The sequence below is a fragment of the Oncorhynchus gorbuscha genome, linkage group LG14 (assembly GCF_021184085.1).
Source record: "Oncorhynchus gorbuscha isolate QuinsamMale2020 ecotype Even-year linkage group LG14, OgorEven_v1.0, whole genome shotgun sequence".
NCBI lineage: Eukaryota > Metazoa > Chordata > Actinopteri > Salmoniformes > Salmonidae > Oncorhynchus > Oncorhynchus gorbuscha.
This window is the reverse complement of record NC_060186.1, coordinates 22,912,269-22,928,935: the sequence shown is the minus strand read 5'-3', so window position 1 is coordinate 22,928,935 and position 16,667 is coordinate 22,912,269. Positions and strand designations below refer to the sequence as shown.

The 16,667-nt window shown below is 43.0% G+C and overlaps 1 protein-coding gene across 3 annotated transcripts in view; it reads right to left on the bottom strand.

Moving 5' to 3' along the window:
- LOC123994653 (dedicator of cytokinesis protein 4-like) overlaps positions 1-16,532 on the bottom strand; it is a 162,604-nt gene extending 146,072 nt beyond the window's left edge. For all 3 annotated transcript variants that reach the window (XM_046297507.1, XM_046297509.1, XM_046297508.1), the window contains exon 1: positions 16,348-16,532. In XM_046297507.1, the coding sequence (XP_046153463.1) occupies positions 16,348-16,384 (37 nt within the window). In that variant the 5' untranslated portion in view covers positions 16,385-16,532. The remainder of the gene's footprint in view (positions 1-16,347) is intronic.
- Positions 16,533-16,667: the final 135 nt, after the last annotated feature.

The following is a 16,667-nucleotide window of genomic DNA, read 5'->3' as shown; positions in this document are numbered from 1 at the left end:
AAAGGCACATGACAGCCTGCTTGGAGTTCACCAAAAGGGAACTAAAGGACTCTGTCCATGGCCTGAATGCCAAGCATCACATCTGGAGGAAACCTTGCACCATCCCTACGGTGAAGCATGCTGGTGGCAGCATGTATTTCAGTGGCAGGGACTGGGAGATTAGTCAGGATCAAGAGAAAGTACAGAGATCCTTAATTAGAACCTGCTCCAGAGCGCTCAGGACCTCAGAATGGGACATTCCAACAAGAAAACAACCCTAAGCACAGAGCCAAGACAACGAGCCAAGACAACGCAGGAGTGGCTTCGGGACAAGTTTCTGAGTGTCCTTGAATGGCCCAGCCAGAGCTTGTATTTGAACCCACGCGAACATCTCTGGAGAGACCTGAGAATAGCTGTGCAGCGAAGCTCCCCATCCAACCTGACAGAGTGGAGAAGAATGGAAGAAACACCCCAAATACAGGTGTGCGTAGCGTCATACGCAAGAAGACTTGAGGCTGTAATTGCTGCCAAAGGTGTTTCAACAAAGTACTGAGTAAAGGGCCTGAATACATAAGTAAATATGATATTTCCGTTTCTTCTTTTCTTTGTCATTATGGGGTAGATTTAAAACCTGACTAGGACAGGAGTTCCGCTAGCGAAACGTAGTGACAAAATTGCCGAAATTGAATGATAAATATTTAACTTTAATTCAATCAAAAGTAGAATACACAAAATGAAAGCTAAACCTCTTGTTAATCTAGCCACCATGTCAGATTTCAAAACGTTTTTACTGCGAAAGCAAACCATGCAATTATCGATCAGCAGACAAAACATGATGTACAGTTACAGCCAAGTAGATTAGTCACGAAAGTCAGAAATAGCAATCAAATTCATCAATTACCTTTGAAGATCTTCTTTTGGCAACACTAAAGATCACGACGAAACAAATTGTTGTTTTGTTCGATATAATCCATTTTTATAGCCTAACACGGAACATTTTGTAAACGGCTTGTGTCGTAAATTCAGTGTTCTTCAACTTTGGACGTAACATTCGATGTAATTACTCTAAACGGATATTTATCGAGCCATGTTTGGTTTCATTGCAATCCAGACTTCATGGTTCTTTTCCCAGGACATATTGACCGAAAAGAACTGATTTGAACACACCAAACTATGACCTCATTGCACACCAAAGATATGACCAGTTCTTCGTTGATTGGCTGTATTCCGGACCAATGATCGTCTTGAAATCTAGTTTGGTAGATAGCCAATGAGCCGAGGTAAACGGAAACATGTAATGGTTCTATCCGGGAAGACTGGCCTTTGTGGGAAACTCGAGCGTAAACACAGCCATTCGCCATTGAAAATTCTACTGGAAGCAGCCACGCTGGTTACGGGCAGCATTTCTGTTTTGAGAGCATTTTCAGAGAAGATTCATGGCGAGTAAATCTTTAAAATCAAATACAAAGACAAAATATACAGATCTACACGATATTATTGAAGAAATTGATAGAGATAGTGACAGTGAATTACTCCAAGATGATTCAGACAGTGAGAATACTTTTGATTCTCAATCTGAGGAGATGTTCCTGTATGGAAAAGATTCTGTGTTGGATTGGTGAGTAACTTTGTTTGAAATTAATAATATCAAATATTATTCATTTGAGTTGTTTTGGAGATATTTTAATTTTATTTGTGGGTGCATGTCTGTGTGTCTGTATATATTAGATATTTTTTACATGTATTTTATCTAAACATGGAATGAATCAGCTCCCCACCATACTGATTGGGTTCCCTACTCTATATATAATCTGTGTATGTATTTCACAGTCCCAGCGATTCTGATTGGGAGCCCATACTGCCAAGGAGCAAATCCCCACTGAAGCTGGTTCATCCAGCCAGACCCCTGCTGTCTCCGGCACCACACCTAACCCCCGCCCGGCCATCAAGAGGTGTGAAGTTGGTGACAAAGAAGCGGAGGAAGGGAAGCGTGGAACCTGCTGGCAGAGCGGAGGAGGGTTGTTGGCACTCTGTGCTGGAGGAGGACATGGCCCCACCACCTCCAATATTCAGACCAAAAAGGCCTGAAACCTCAGCTGGACATGACCTCCAAGTACAGCCCCATGCAACTATTTCAGTTGTTTTTCACCTCGGCAGTTGTTGATTCCACTCATAAGTCCTGAGCTAAGAAGCAGGCAGGCAAGAAAGAGACATGGAAGCCCATTTCCTTGTCAGATCTTTTTTTGTTACCTTTCTATGGTCACTTACATGGGTCTTGTAAAGCTGAAAACCCTGAAGGACTACTGGAAAACTGCACCCCTCTATCAACTGCTTTTCCCCACCACGGTCATGTCATGCAAAAAGTTTCTGACAATCTCGCGGGCGCTTCATGTCAGTGACCCAAAAGTTGACGAGGACAACGAGACGAAGCGAGGCACGGCAAGGTTTGATAAGCTCTGCAAAATTAAACCTCTATCACAACATCGTTGAGGCCTGCAAGACCTATTTTCAGCCTGCCCAGAACCTTTCCATAGATGAGAGGATGGTAGCCTAAGGCCAGAGTTGGCCTAAAACAATACATGCGTAACAAACCAACTAAATGGGGTTACAAACGGTTTGTTTGGGCTGATTCTGCGCATGCATACACGTGCAATTTTTTTGTCTATGAGGGGAAGAGCAGTTGTGTGACCGGTAAGGGACTTCCGTTATGGAGTTATTAGATGTTCAGCTGCTAGGGAAGGGCTACAAACAGTTTGTGGACAACATCTAAACAAGCCCTAACTGGTTCACAGACCTGAGCAAGCTGGAGGTGTGGGTCTGTGGCACCATTCGGACCAACAGAGTGGGATTTCCGAAAACCAGGGTGAACGACATGCCTAAGCGGGCTGAGCAGAGTACCATGAGATGGATCCGAGAAGATGGCCTGCTCCTTGTGAAGTGGATGGATACCAGAGAGGTGGTGATGTGCACAACAATCCACAAGTCCTTCACTGGTGATCACGTCATCAGGCGTGTGAAGAGAGCTACTGGGGAATGGGGACCACAAAAAATGTCCCCATTCCAGCTGCTGTGAAGGTATACAACAAGAGCATGGGAGGTGTGGACCTGTCAGATGCACTGATAGGCTACTATAATGTTCTCCACAAGACCATGGAATGGTACAAGACATTGAAATTATAAAACATCGACATTACTGTGGTGAATGCCTTCATACTCCAGAAGGAAATGGCTAAGAGCTGTGGACAGCCCCCCATCTCACAGCTAGCCTTCAGGGAGCTGCTCATCCAGGAGCTTGCTAGCTACAGCAAGACCACTGTAGCACCTTCTGTCCCCTCTACCTCTGTCCCTTCTGTTCCAACCAGTGGTGTTCACATGCCAAGATTCATCATTGCAGGCAGGAATGTGCCTCAGGGCAAAAAGGGCTCAGTAGGGAGGCTTCGTTGCGCTCTTTGCCACAAGAAATCCCCTGGCACCTGCACCACCTGTTCGGTGACCCTCTACTTCACACCAGAAAGAGACTGCTATGGGCTATGGCATCAGCAGCACAGTATTATATAGAGGACTGAGGGTCTTCAGATTATTGTACATTAAAAGTGTAAATAGTTATCATTGTTATTTTACATATTTTTAAATATTCAAATATTTATTTTTCTTAAATTTTTCAAATATTTTTTTGAGGCATGTTAGAATAATTTTGTATATAGTTATTTGCATCAATGTATCACTGTACCAATTCGGCCACTTGGGTACATTTGGGGAAGTTGTGAGGGACACCTGGGTGACTTCATGCTCAATGGCATGTACCGCACTCATTCCTGAAGGTATCAGTCTGAAACTTAGGTCAAATACTGTTGCCCACTTATGTTCTTATTTGAAATTATCCCCAGCATCATATCTGAATGTTTGGCTGTTCTTATTTATTTCAAAGATGCAATTAACATTAAAAAGAAACTGCCTGTTACTCAGGCCCAGAAGCTAGAATATGCATATCATTGGTAGTATTGGATGGAAAACTCTGAAGTTTCTAAAACTGTTAAAATAATGTCTGAGTATAACAGAACTGATATGGCAGGCAAAAACTCTAGGAGAATCCATCCGGAATGTGTTTTCTTTGAGGTCACCACCGATTCAAAACACTTGTCTATGGGATATTCAAAGGAAATCCTCCCAAATTGCAGTTCCTGTGGCGTCCACTAGATGTCGTCTTTTCAGGCTTGTTTTTTGAAAAATGAGATAAACTTCAAGTTCTTTCAAGGTGGTTCTCATTTGGACTGTAGTTTGGACTTTATTGAAGAAAACAACCACTTGTTGTGTAGCTGGGACCCTTGGGATTACAAACAGAGGATGAAGATCTTCAAAAGGTAAGTGATTTATTTTATCACTATTTCTGACTTTTGTGACGCCTCTGCTGGTTTGGAAAATGTTTTTAATGATTTTGTATGCGGGGCGCTGTCCTCAGATAATCGCATGGTAATGCTTTCGCCGTAAAGCCTTTTTGAAATCTGACAAAGCGGCTGGATTAAGTTAACATTTTAAATGATGTATGACACTTGTATTTTCATGAATGTTTAATATTACGATTTTTGTATTTCGAATTTCGCGCTCTGCAATTTCACCCGATGTTGTCGAGATGGGGGCGCTAGCGTCCCACCTAGCCTTAAGAAGTTTTAAAACGGCAACATTTTCTCTTTAAAACTGCACCATTCAGCATTGCTGAAAAAAATCAACTGGTTATTACAACTGGTTCAGATACAGAGCTATTCTTTGCTGTGTAAGATTTCCGATGAAGCTATTTATTCTATCAGGAAATCGTCAATAGGCTTGCATTTCTAGTGTTCAATCATACTGAAAACAGTTCAACTGTTATTCTATTCTGGTTCTTTCAAACCGAACTGGGAACAACCCATGTAGATTGTTTAGGGTGTGTAGCATACTCCCTTTAAGGAGAACGAAGCCTTTTCAACCAGCGCACCATGTTAAAATTAATTGCAATTGGTCTAAATCCCCACTCAGCTTTTCACTGGGTAAAAAACAGCCATGGACCAACAGTGAATTACAATAAATCCCCTTTGAATGTCAAACTAACATTAAGTTAAAACTGGCTTGTCTGTGTAAGACAGGATATAAATTACCCGAGGGTGTGTGTGTGTGTGTGTGTGTGTGTGTTTGTGTGCGTTGAGCCAGACCCTGAACCAGGCAGGCCAAGGAAACAGAGATCACACACACTGACAAGTAAGATGATGGCTTACAGCAGCCAAGGTCAAACCATCATCTGCCCAGCCGCAGCGAGCTGATTCATGTAGTGTGTACGATGTGTGCGCGTGCGTTCAAGCATGCGTTCCTCAGTGTGGAGGTTGCGTGCGTCCCTATGTGTGTGTGAGCGTGTGTGCGTGCAAGTGACGTGAATTGGAAAACTAACACCGTATAGTGTGTGTACTGTGAATTGATCTAACAGAGGGAAATGTAACACCTCACTAACAGCACAGGTAGTATCAAGTCAAACACTGGCAGACAAAATATATTTATTCATACTGTACGTGTGACAGTATGAGAGAGGGAAGAGTTTTAATCAGCAGGTTAAAATAAGAGTCGGTGATGCTAAGAGAGAGAGAGAAAGAGAGAGACACACATCATTATTATCGCTCACATGAAAGACGGCGATGAGAGCTGGGCATGCAGAATAGCCTACAGTAAAATCATACCACGATGATGGATCATACTGCCTGCTTTTCCGAGCCAGAACAGCATTCAAACATCACCCTTCAACAACATGGATAAAACAGGAGCCAAGGACACGGAGAGCCAGGAAAACATGAAAGCCATCTGGCCTGATACATTGTACTTTCCCAACACAACGCAACCCTAGAAAGAGAGTGTTTGTGGGTCGCAAATGGTAACCAAGGGGACCCATAGGGTTCTGGTCAGAAGTAGTGCACTACATAGGGAATAGGGTGTCATTTAATTGGGACACAGACAGAGACAGCTTTGACACCTAAATGAATTGTGGCCAGGCACCAGCTCAGTGGTAGCGTTCTGTACTCAACGGAAGCCTTTGTGTGTCTTGTGATAGGAGCAGCAACCAGCTCCATGCCCAGTTATGATCATCCATATTCATTTGGGGAGCCGAATGGGGAGACGGGGACATAGGTAAATACATAGAGATAGTGGGAGAGGTAGACGCCACACAGAGAGCCAGTGAGTTTTCACTACTACTATCATCCTCATTCGCTCCGTCTGTTTCTCTGCCCTAGAGAGAGACCACTGCCACCAGAACAACACCACTGAAGTGTCTGGGGAGGAGGAGGAATGGACAAAAAGAGGGAGAGAAAGAGACAAATGGGAGGAAGACAGATGGAAAGACGGATACAGAGAGCGGTGGGTATAAAGAGAGAGAGAGAGAGAGAGAGAGAGAGAGAGAGAGAGAGAGAGAGAGAGAGAGAGAGAGAGAGAGAGAGAGAGAGAGAGAGAGAGAGAGAGAGAGAGAGCGAGAGAGAGAGAGACAGAGATAGACAGAGAGAGTGACAGAGAGAGAGACAGAGAGAGACAGAGAGAGAGGAGGAGAGGCAACAGTGGTAGAAGCTACAGAGCCTTAGTGAGGGCGCCTCAGAACTCCTGTATCGGTCTCCTCCTGATACTGACATGAATTCGGTCTGCCAAGAGGAGAAAGCCTTCCTGATGACTCTAACACAACCAGGACAGTGACTGCACAGAAAGGCCTGGTTCAACCTTAGCACAACCAAACCACAACAACCCATTTTATTACGCATTCATAATGTATTAACAGCGAACCACTAACACATCTAACACAAGCATCACTGCACATAAAGGCCTGGTTCAACCACAACAATTTTTTATAAAGCCGTAGTAATGCATGAACAGCATACAGCTTGCTGTTCCTTTTAATAACTGAGGACAAGAGGTTGTCAGACGGCGAAGCAAAGTTGCTTATTAAAGAAACGCCATGGTGGTTAGGGTGAAATAGATGGGTGCCTGGGGGTCACTGGTGTGCTGTGGTCACAGAGTTTCAATGGCTGCTGCGTCCCAAAATGGTACCATATTCCTTTTATAGGGCACATGGGGCTCTAGTCAATAGTAGTGCACTTTAAAGAGAATAGGGTGCAATTTGAGATATTGGTAATGTACAGAACCCCTGATCAACACAGCAAGACTTTGATTAAACAGCCAGCCACTCAACACCTCTGGAAATGCAATTTTTTCGTAATTTATTTGCCCCTTTAAAAACGAGCATGTGCACAAAAGCTCAAGGCATCAATAGTTCCTTTCACACGTCAATCTATGAATATAGCATTCGTTTCTGAAAGCGCTGGTGACAGCCTGTCATTTCTTCCACCCCCCACCTCCACTGTCACAGTGTTGATGAGCACGAACTGGGAGTTCCTAACGGAACACATCCCATTAACCTCTTACTGGGTTCACAGCTTGGTGTCAGGGAAACCACGGTGACCATACGATACATAGATCCCTGGAATAGAAAGGCTACTTCATTACAATGTACACAACCGTTCAAAAGTTGGGGTCACTTAGAATCTCCTTTCTTTTGAAAGAAACACACATTTTTGGTCAATTAAAATAACATCAAATTGAACAAAAATACAGTGTAGACATTGTTAATGTTGTAAATGACTATTGTAGCTGGAAATTGAAGATTTTTTAATGGAATTTCTACATGGGCGTACAGAGGCCCATTATCAACAACCATCACTACTGTGTTTAAAAAGACTAATTGATCATTAGAAAAACCTTTTGCAATTATGTTGGTACAGCTGAAAACTGTTGTTCTGATTAAATAAGCAATAAAACTGGCCTTCTTTAGACTTGTTGAGTATCTGGAGCATCAGCATTTGTGGGTTCAATTACAGGCTCAAAATGGCCAGAAACAAAGACCTTTCTTCTGAAACTCGTCAGTCTTGTTCTGAGAAAAGAAGGCTATTCCATGTTAGAAATTGCCAAGAAACTGAACATCTTGTCCAACGCTGTGTACTATTCCCTTCACAGAACAGCACAAACTGGCTCTAACCAAAATAGAAAGAGGAGAGGGAGGCCCGGGTGCACAACTGAGCAAGAGGACAAGTACATTAAAGTGTCTAATTTGAGAAACAGACGCCTCACAAGTCCTCAGCTTCATTAAATAGTACCCGCAAAAGACCAGTCTCAACGTTAACAGTGAAGAGGCGACTCCGGGATGCTGGCCTTCTAGGCAGAGTTGAAAAATCCATATCTCAGACTGGCCAATAAAAATAATAGATTGAGATGGGCAAAATAACACAGACAGGGGTAGATTGGTATGAAGTGTTATGGACATATTCATTTAAGTTTGAGGTGTTCGGATCACAGAGGAACATTCGTGATACGCAGGAAAAAAAATGAAAAGATGCTGGGAGGACTGCCTGACGCCATCAGTCAAAGATGGTGGAGGCAATGTGATGGCCTGGGGGGTGCTTTGGTGGTGGTAAAGTGGGAGATTTGTACAGGGTAAAAGGGTTCTTGAAGAAGGAAGGCTATCACTCCATTTTACAACACAATGCCATATCATGTGGAGCCAGTTTCCTCCTACAACAGGACAGTGTTGTTTAGGGAAGAAGCAGTCAGCTGGTATTCTGTCTATAATAAAGTGGCCTGCACAGTCACCGGATCTCAAACCTATTGAGCTGTTGTGGGAGCAGCTTGACTGCATTTAAGTGTTTACCGTCCCCAGTTTCTGGGTTGTTGTCGGTTTGCATGTGTGTGTATTTCAGGAAATTGCTTCCTGGATTCTTAAGCAGCTGATTGGTTCTGCCCCGTCGCTGATTGGAGCTCTGACCCCTCCCTCTCGTCAGGGGATACAGCTGTCTCTTCAATTACCAACTCCTTCTCCAGCTTGATAAAAGCCTGTGTTCCTTTGTCAGGGAAGAGAGCTTCTTTTTACATCCTCTGTTGATTTTTGTGGCGGTCAGTAAAGGTTTTGTGGATATTACTTTGTAGCCGCTCCTTCAGAGGTATGTGTATGCCAGTAGGACTTACTGTTTTTGATTATTGACATTTTTCACTTAAAGTATTGGTAATTATTCTGTTTCATTTGTTCCCGGGGGGGGCGCACCTTGGGAGTGTTTAGGCAAGAGGCCTGCGGGAATACATAACCCGTAGTATAGAATCTGTCTATGCACACTAGGTAAGACCTGGGCGGACCACCCCTGTATTTTAGTTAGAGCGTCAGGTGGTGCTGAAGGCTAGGTAAGACCTGGGCGGACCACCCCTGTATTTTAGTTAGAGCGTCAGGTGGTGCTGAAGGCTAGGTAAGACCTGGGCGGACCACCCCTGTATTTTAGTTAGAGCGTCAGGTGGTGCTGAAGGCTAGGTAAGACCTGGGCGGACCACCCCTGTATTTTAGTTAGAGCATCAGGTGGTGCTGAAGGCTAGGTAAGACCTGGGCGGACCATCCCCTGTATTTTAGTTAGAGCATCAGGTGGTGTTGAAGGCTAGGTAAGACCTGGGCGGACCACCCCTGTATTTTAGTTAGAGCATCAGGTGGTGCTGAAGGCTAGGTAAGACCTGGGCGGACCACCCCTGTATTTTAGTTAGAGCATCAGGTGGTGCTGAAGGCTAGGTAAGACCTGGGCGGACCATCCCCTGTATTTTGGTTAGAGTGCCAGGCGGTGCTGAAGGTTAGGTAAGTAGTGGGAAGGCAGGTAAGGTAGGAGAGTGGACAAATGTTGGCTTTCTTGCTTTGGTTCCATCCACCCCCTTTTCCCCACCTTACCGCGTGTAGGAATAATAAATTCCCTGTAAAACTGTATTTTTCTCTGCCTCTGTCGTCCTTCCCCCACACCTACGATCACATACTTTTTCACTACACAGGGAGTTGAGCTGTAGCAGGTGTTGCGTACCCTCCTCCAAGAGGCGTACGCAACAGTACATAAGAAGTGCCCATCAAGCCAATCCAACTTGTGGGAGGTGCTTCAGGAAGCATGGGGTGAAATCTCTTCAGAGTACCTCAACAAATTGACAATTAGAATGCCAAAGGTCTGCAAGGCTGTAATTGCTGCAAGTGGAGGATTTTCTGACGAAAGCAAAGTTTGAAGGACAATTATTATTTCAAATAAAAGTCATTATTTTCTATTCATTTTGCAACTTATTTCATGTATGCATCCATGGAAAACAAGGACATTTCTAAGTGACCCCAAACCTCTGAACGGTAGTGCGACTAAAGTAGGCATTTATATCAGTATGCTTTAAATATAGGGTCCATTTCAATAAGTAGGCCCTATAGGCCTGAAAGGAATACATTGAATCACTCCGAGGGGAAGCGGTTTCTACAGAACAATGATTAGGCTAATATCATCCCATTTAAAAAAAAACATTGGCTTTGAAATATATCTATTTCACTGCACTGTCCTTTCAATATCTGTTTTACAGTAGTGTAATCTTAATGTGCATGAATAGGACATACATTCATGAATGTACAGTGTGATGCCCTCTCCAGTCCAGTTGTTACCAGGAAACAGCAGCCCTAGCTACCTCCAGACTGCCCTGCCTTCAGCTGACTGTGCTGTGGTGAAAACACCAGGCTGGGATTTATACCGGAGGGTTTCGTGTGAGCTGCGATCCAGTCCACTCATTGGCTGGCTGCAACCGCCTAGCCTCAGCTGCATCCTTCCACAAAAACATATGCCGCCAATTAGACTGCGGTGGTGTCATCGAATCCAACGGGACACACACATTACATTGTATTCATATCAAAAGGCTGCCTCACCATGGGTGGGTGGGTGGGGGGGGTGGGGGTGAAAAGGTAAACATGCTGATTTAGTAGGAAACAAGAAACATTTTCCAGGGGGGGTTTTTGTGTATCTTTACATAATAAATGAGATATATAGTTTATTATATTTTCAGTTGAAAGTAAATAGAGCTACAGTAATGGGATAACACAAACAGGCTACATGCAGTATTTTTCAATCCAGTCTAGTATTCACCAGCCATGTTAAATTGAAAGGTGTTGTTGTGCATGATTGCCATTGTAAATAAACACTAAAAATCGCTGTTGGAGCGGAGGCATAAGAAAACACTTAGTTGGCCCTGTCTACCTATAACATCAGCTAGGCTAAAATGTCAAAGGTTTTGCTCCCTCTTCCCCCCGATCCCACCGTCTAATTCACCAGGGAGCTCCAATATTGACTGGAGCAACTCCCTCCAGCGATCTCCATCCCCAAATGGTTGCCTGTGTCGGCCCGACCGCGGCAAGTAGATGAAGCCAGCAGAGGGGAGTGGATGAAGAAGAAATGACAAACTGTGGTGGTATTGTGTGGCCACGCCTCCCTGTGCCCCGGGACTATGTTCTTTAAGGAGGCAGGGGGGGGTGTAATATAATGAAGGAATGGGACCACAGGCCACTGTTCCCATTGCCAAACAACCTGCTAATCCCACAGGGGTAGGGGGTGTTGGGTGCGGTGGCCACGTCCAACAATAAGCCCTCCTGAAACATGCCGCCAGGCAGGGCCCGCCACCCACCCCTCAGCCCAGTGACACCCCCCCCCCCCCCAAGGGGAGCAGGCGACAGCAGCCAGGGGAGAAGGACAGCCCCTGGCCTGACATAGACCCCCACTACATAGCAGGCCTCGAACTCCTCCACTCTACTGTGTGCATTGCTCAAGGGCCAGGGCCATTCAAGAGCAACACTTTCCTACACACTACCCAAGCACTCCATTCTGTTTTTCTACCATTCGCTTGAAGGTATTATTTACGCGTTTCCATAGGCTGCTGTGGGTAAACATTGAGATATCAAAATGTTAATAATAGGTTGTGGTCATATGCTAAATGCAAAGTATTTAGTTCGAATGCTCACTGGAAAATCATATTCAATACACACACACAAAGATCTAACGTAGCTCATTAAATTATGATGAGCAATGACATGCTGGATTGGCTGCAATATCAGTCTTAACAAGGAGAGAAAGGTCCCTTCTCTTCCTGTTAATCATCATTTAAGACTATTTGCAGGAAATACAATCTCCCAAAACAGAGGCAATGCTCTCTCTCCAAGGTTGTGGCGCTACATTGTTAGCTGTTGTGAGTTTAATTGATGGAGGATAATCCACTGAGAATTCCAGTCGTCCAGTGTCATGACTTTGGCCTGGGGGTAGGTTTATGATTGTCATAAATACCTCTTCCCTCCTTTTTCCTCTCTCTACCCTACTGATGTTACTTTTGCAAATCCCTTGGTTAACATAGAGATTCTGGGAGCATCAGAAGGTGGGGGGAAATGAACTATATTCTGGTAATCTGAACAATTGAACATATGCGGTGGTACTTAATGAATATGATGTCAGTTCGGTTGTCATCTGAGACATTCTCATCAATGATAAGATGACAAACTCTACAGTGGAAAGTCTACACATCAGAGTTATCGGATTCACATGGAATTGCTGTTCAATTTAAAAGTTTGAATATGAAATTATTCGTGATGGGATGAAATGGGATTTTAGCTTCTAAAATGTGAGATTTGGGTTTTCATAAGGTAGGCCTCTGCTCAATCAGTGGCCCGCCCCTGTGAAGGGACATGGGCTATAAAACTTTTCAAACACGCCCTCTTCTCCCCTCCTATATAAAGCCTTGATGACAATATAACCTCCTGTTGTCAGGACAATGGTCCGATGTCAGAATGGTTCAGATAATAATTACAGAACGAAGCCAACATCAGCGTGAGCTTTGGTTGCGAATGGTATGAACTTTGAACTCTTATTCACTACAGAAGTGATACCTCCTAGCCGTTGAGTTAGCAACAGCCGCTGAAAACGAGGGTTAGGAAGGAACGGACTGAGTATCCCGTCTACCACACAACGACGTTACTACAATGTATTCAATTTACCAGCAGAGACATTCTTCAAAGGACAAAGGACTCGTTTGGACAACACAACCTTCCATCTATCACCAACCTACCGGAAGTGCAGCTCAGAGTAAATAAATAAATTTAAAAGTAAGTAAAGTAAAGTAAGCATTTTCCTTTTCCAAATGGCCGGTAATTTAGAATGCATAAGATACTGTATTTACGATAGCACAACATCGCCCTTGTTCCTCAGTCTTCCCGCTCTTTCACTCAAACCCAGACCCTTTTCTTTTGTGTAACAAGCTGTCATACCTGTTGCGCCCACTAGGGACGTTTTCCTCTACGATGTAATTTGTAATCAAGTTATGATTTAATTATGTGTATGTGCAATTGTGTGTGATTAGTTAGGTATTTAGTAAATAAATAATTAAACCCAATTTTGTATTGCTGATTCAACTTGTTAGCCAGGGTTCGTGCAGATAAGCAAGAATTTACAACTTTCAGATGAGACTGAATTAAGATGACGATTAATATTGACTGCTATTGATGTAAAATATTACTAGGTCTTTAAGAGTTTATTCGGAAGATAACAGCTCTAAATATTCTTCCGTGGTGCCCTGACTCTCTAGTTGATTACATTTACATGATTAGCTCAATCAGGTAATATTAATGATGGAGAAATTATTTTATAGAATAGCATGTCATATCACTTAATCTGGCATAGCCAAAGACACAACACCAATGTTCAAAAGGAACCACATGCAGTGGATATTCCAAAGGTGGGAATTCTGGTGAAAATATTCCCAGATAGTCTCATGGGTGTTCCTGCATATTCAGTCCTACTATTCCATTAGTCTACCATCCTTTCTCAATGTACACATTTCTATTCAAATTTCTACCTCATGTTTAACTGAAATACATTCCAAAACCTCTTTGATATGAAAATCTCTCCTCTTGGCAGAATACGATTTTACAGTAAAGCGCATCAATCTTGGTTACAAACCTGTAATCACTCAAATGGTGCACTAATGGGAGTCTTAATGCTGTACTGCCTTCATATACTGGACTCCATTCATATTTCATCAATGGTAGATGGATAGAAGGCTGTCCTCCTCCTTGGCTCTCCTCCCAAGCGTGAGGCAAATCAACATCAAAGGCCAAATACCTCCCAATTAGGAGCTGTAATTCTAATTTCGCTCCGTGGCGAAAGATCAAATGGTTCGCACCAAGGATCCAAGAATCTCAACCCGTTTTGGGAAGCCAGCCCTGGTTTAAAGGGGGGTTAAAATGTTCACTGAAAGTACCTCAAGGAAATCACATTTACAGTGCATACTATATGAATCATATTCAAATACTGTAGGCTATTATATCAATAGTACTGGCACGTCTTAAGACATACATCTTGAGACTAAAGACCCTGGGGTGAAACAGCAAAAAATAAAAATAGGGTTTTGAAGACAGATGCTTCACTGAAACGTGAATCATCTCAAATAACACTGTTGAACTTCGATGTTACCGGGTGATCACGATCAATGGTGATCACAAAGAGTAATTAGCTGTTCGACGTCATATAGCTATAGAATATCAATATGCTCCACATGTTCGGATCATCTGGAATCAAGCATGTGTGTGCATCCTATCCCCCCCCCCCCCCCCATTAAAAAAACATTTGATTTGAACCAAAACGACGGTGACTAAGACTTTAAAGACGCTAATAAAAAAACATGTATGTTTACCTCAACTATCTGTTCCTGTTAAAAGGTCACAACTCGTCAATGAAATGAGCCGCCTGTGTACCTATAAGCAAAAGGGATTTATAAACAAGGGACGGAGTCTTGATGATGAAAACACATGGTCTCCAGATTTCCCCACTCAACCTATTTAGCAGTCCAAAAGCATCCAAACAAACAACCAAATACAATACTATCTAGGGGTATATCTTCATCCAATCAAACATCATTCTGCATCATTAAAATACGTCCAAATGTCATTGGATGTGATTGTTTTCGCACTGCGTGTCCCATAACCTCTTAACCCGAGTTACAAAACATTGACAAATCACAACAGCGTTGTGTTGTTACTTTGTCCACTTAAAAATAACCGTGGGCTTTACGGGCCAGTGTTGCGCAACAAGGAAACAAGTCTTTCTTCCCCAGAATCACCACTGTCACAGGGAAGAAGTCCCCTACTGCCCAACCACAGGCGCTAAATCTGAGCTAATTAAAAGAGTCTTATTGCTCTTATTGAAAATAGGATCAAGACGGCGTAATCCACTTAAAGCCTCACTTGCCATTTTTAAAGACAATGACGGCATTTAAGCACTGAGAATACATGGAAATGTTATGCAAACCCTCCTCCCACCTACCTCCACGGACTGGACTTGGAAAGGAGGTTCGAAATTGTGAACTGCAGCAAGTATCAAACTGGAAGCTTTGGGTTCTAACTTGTGACAGGGAGGGAAGAAAAACATGCACATACCAGGAGAAAAAGAGCAGGGCCAGTTAGTGACCAAAAACTAATTGTAACAGATACAGGGCAGAGGCCAGTTTCTGGTTCAGTTAATGACTGTGTTCCAATGATTTCAGGTCAAGACAAGGTAGACCTTCGGCACCTAAAGGTGTGACTGATAGGCCTACATAACACAATATGGCAATATTTCTGCAATGTTGAGATTTCAAGCAGTGACTGTTGGGGGCTGGATAAAGCATCCCAAACACTCACCCCTTCAACCAACAAATAGGCTTCGCTACCCTATTTTGGTCCACTGGGGAACGCATCTCAATAGGTTAATTTCACAGAATGTGGGCGCAGAGTGAATATCCCCCCCCCACTTCGATTAGAAAATTAGAGCACTATTATTTAAACACATAGCCTATCTTTCAATCGTATTGTGTTTGCTTCACTTTTATCCCTGGTTACGACACCCATGCCGCTCGGGAACAATACACACTAGGACAGCTTCACTCGCTGTTTTCACTGAGAGAGACGAGATAAAAAGGTTGAAGGTTCAGTGGAATTCCCGAATACCAAAAACAATGTTACAGAACGCCAAAAAATATATATTATCTTGACACTTTATTTTCCTTTCAATTGAGGAGTAAAACATAATACACATATAAAACGCTAAATAAAAAATGTTTTGCACAGAGTATTGTGTTTTGTTTGCATCCATTCATTTATCAGACACAATGTAACAATCAACAGAGCATTGAACGCGCAGAGTGCAAAGAGAAACACTGATACGAGGGGCTCTATAGCCTCAAGCCACGCGTTAATTTTTATAGCTGTAAAACCATAATGTATTCATAGCCTATAGCCTACAAAATCCATGGAAAGCGCAAATACTCGTGAAATGCGTGGAAGTGGTGGTGCCTATGAAATAAGCACGCGTTAGTAACGGTTAGTAGGCTAGTGATCGTTGTTATTTTTGATACTGTGTAACAAAATCAAACAGCAGCATATTCCCTATTAGTTTGAAACTAATTTTAATTTTGTGAGTAAACGAGAGCACCGCAGTTTTAAAACATAGAACCAAAAAAAAAAAAACTTACCGACGCCGTATTTCTCGTGTTCTGTAGGTATCCACATATTTACGGTTGGTACATTGAAGTCATTTGTGAGAACAGCAGCTCAATTGATATATTTCGTGCTGTATAACGCATTCTATGCTATTGAATTCCTTTCCTCCGCTCTGAAGTCATTGTTCAGATTGCAGGAGAGAGTGGCTACTGTATCTTCATAGTGAGACCGAGAAGGAGCTTTGCATTGTGGGGCATGTAGTAAAAACGAATGACGTAAACAAACTGAGAGAAAAAAAAGGACTCAGAGTCCCAAAAAGCAATACTGAGTACATGGATGAAATAGAGGACCA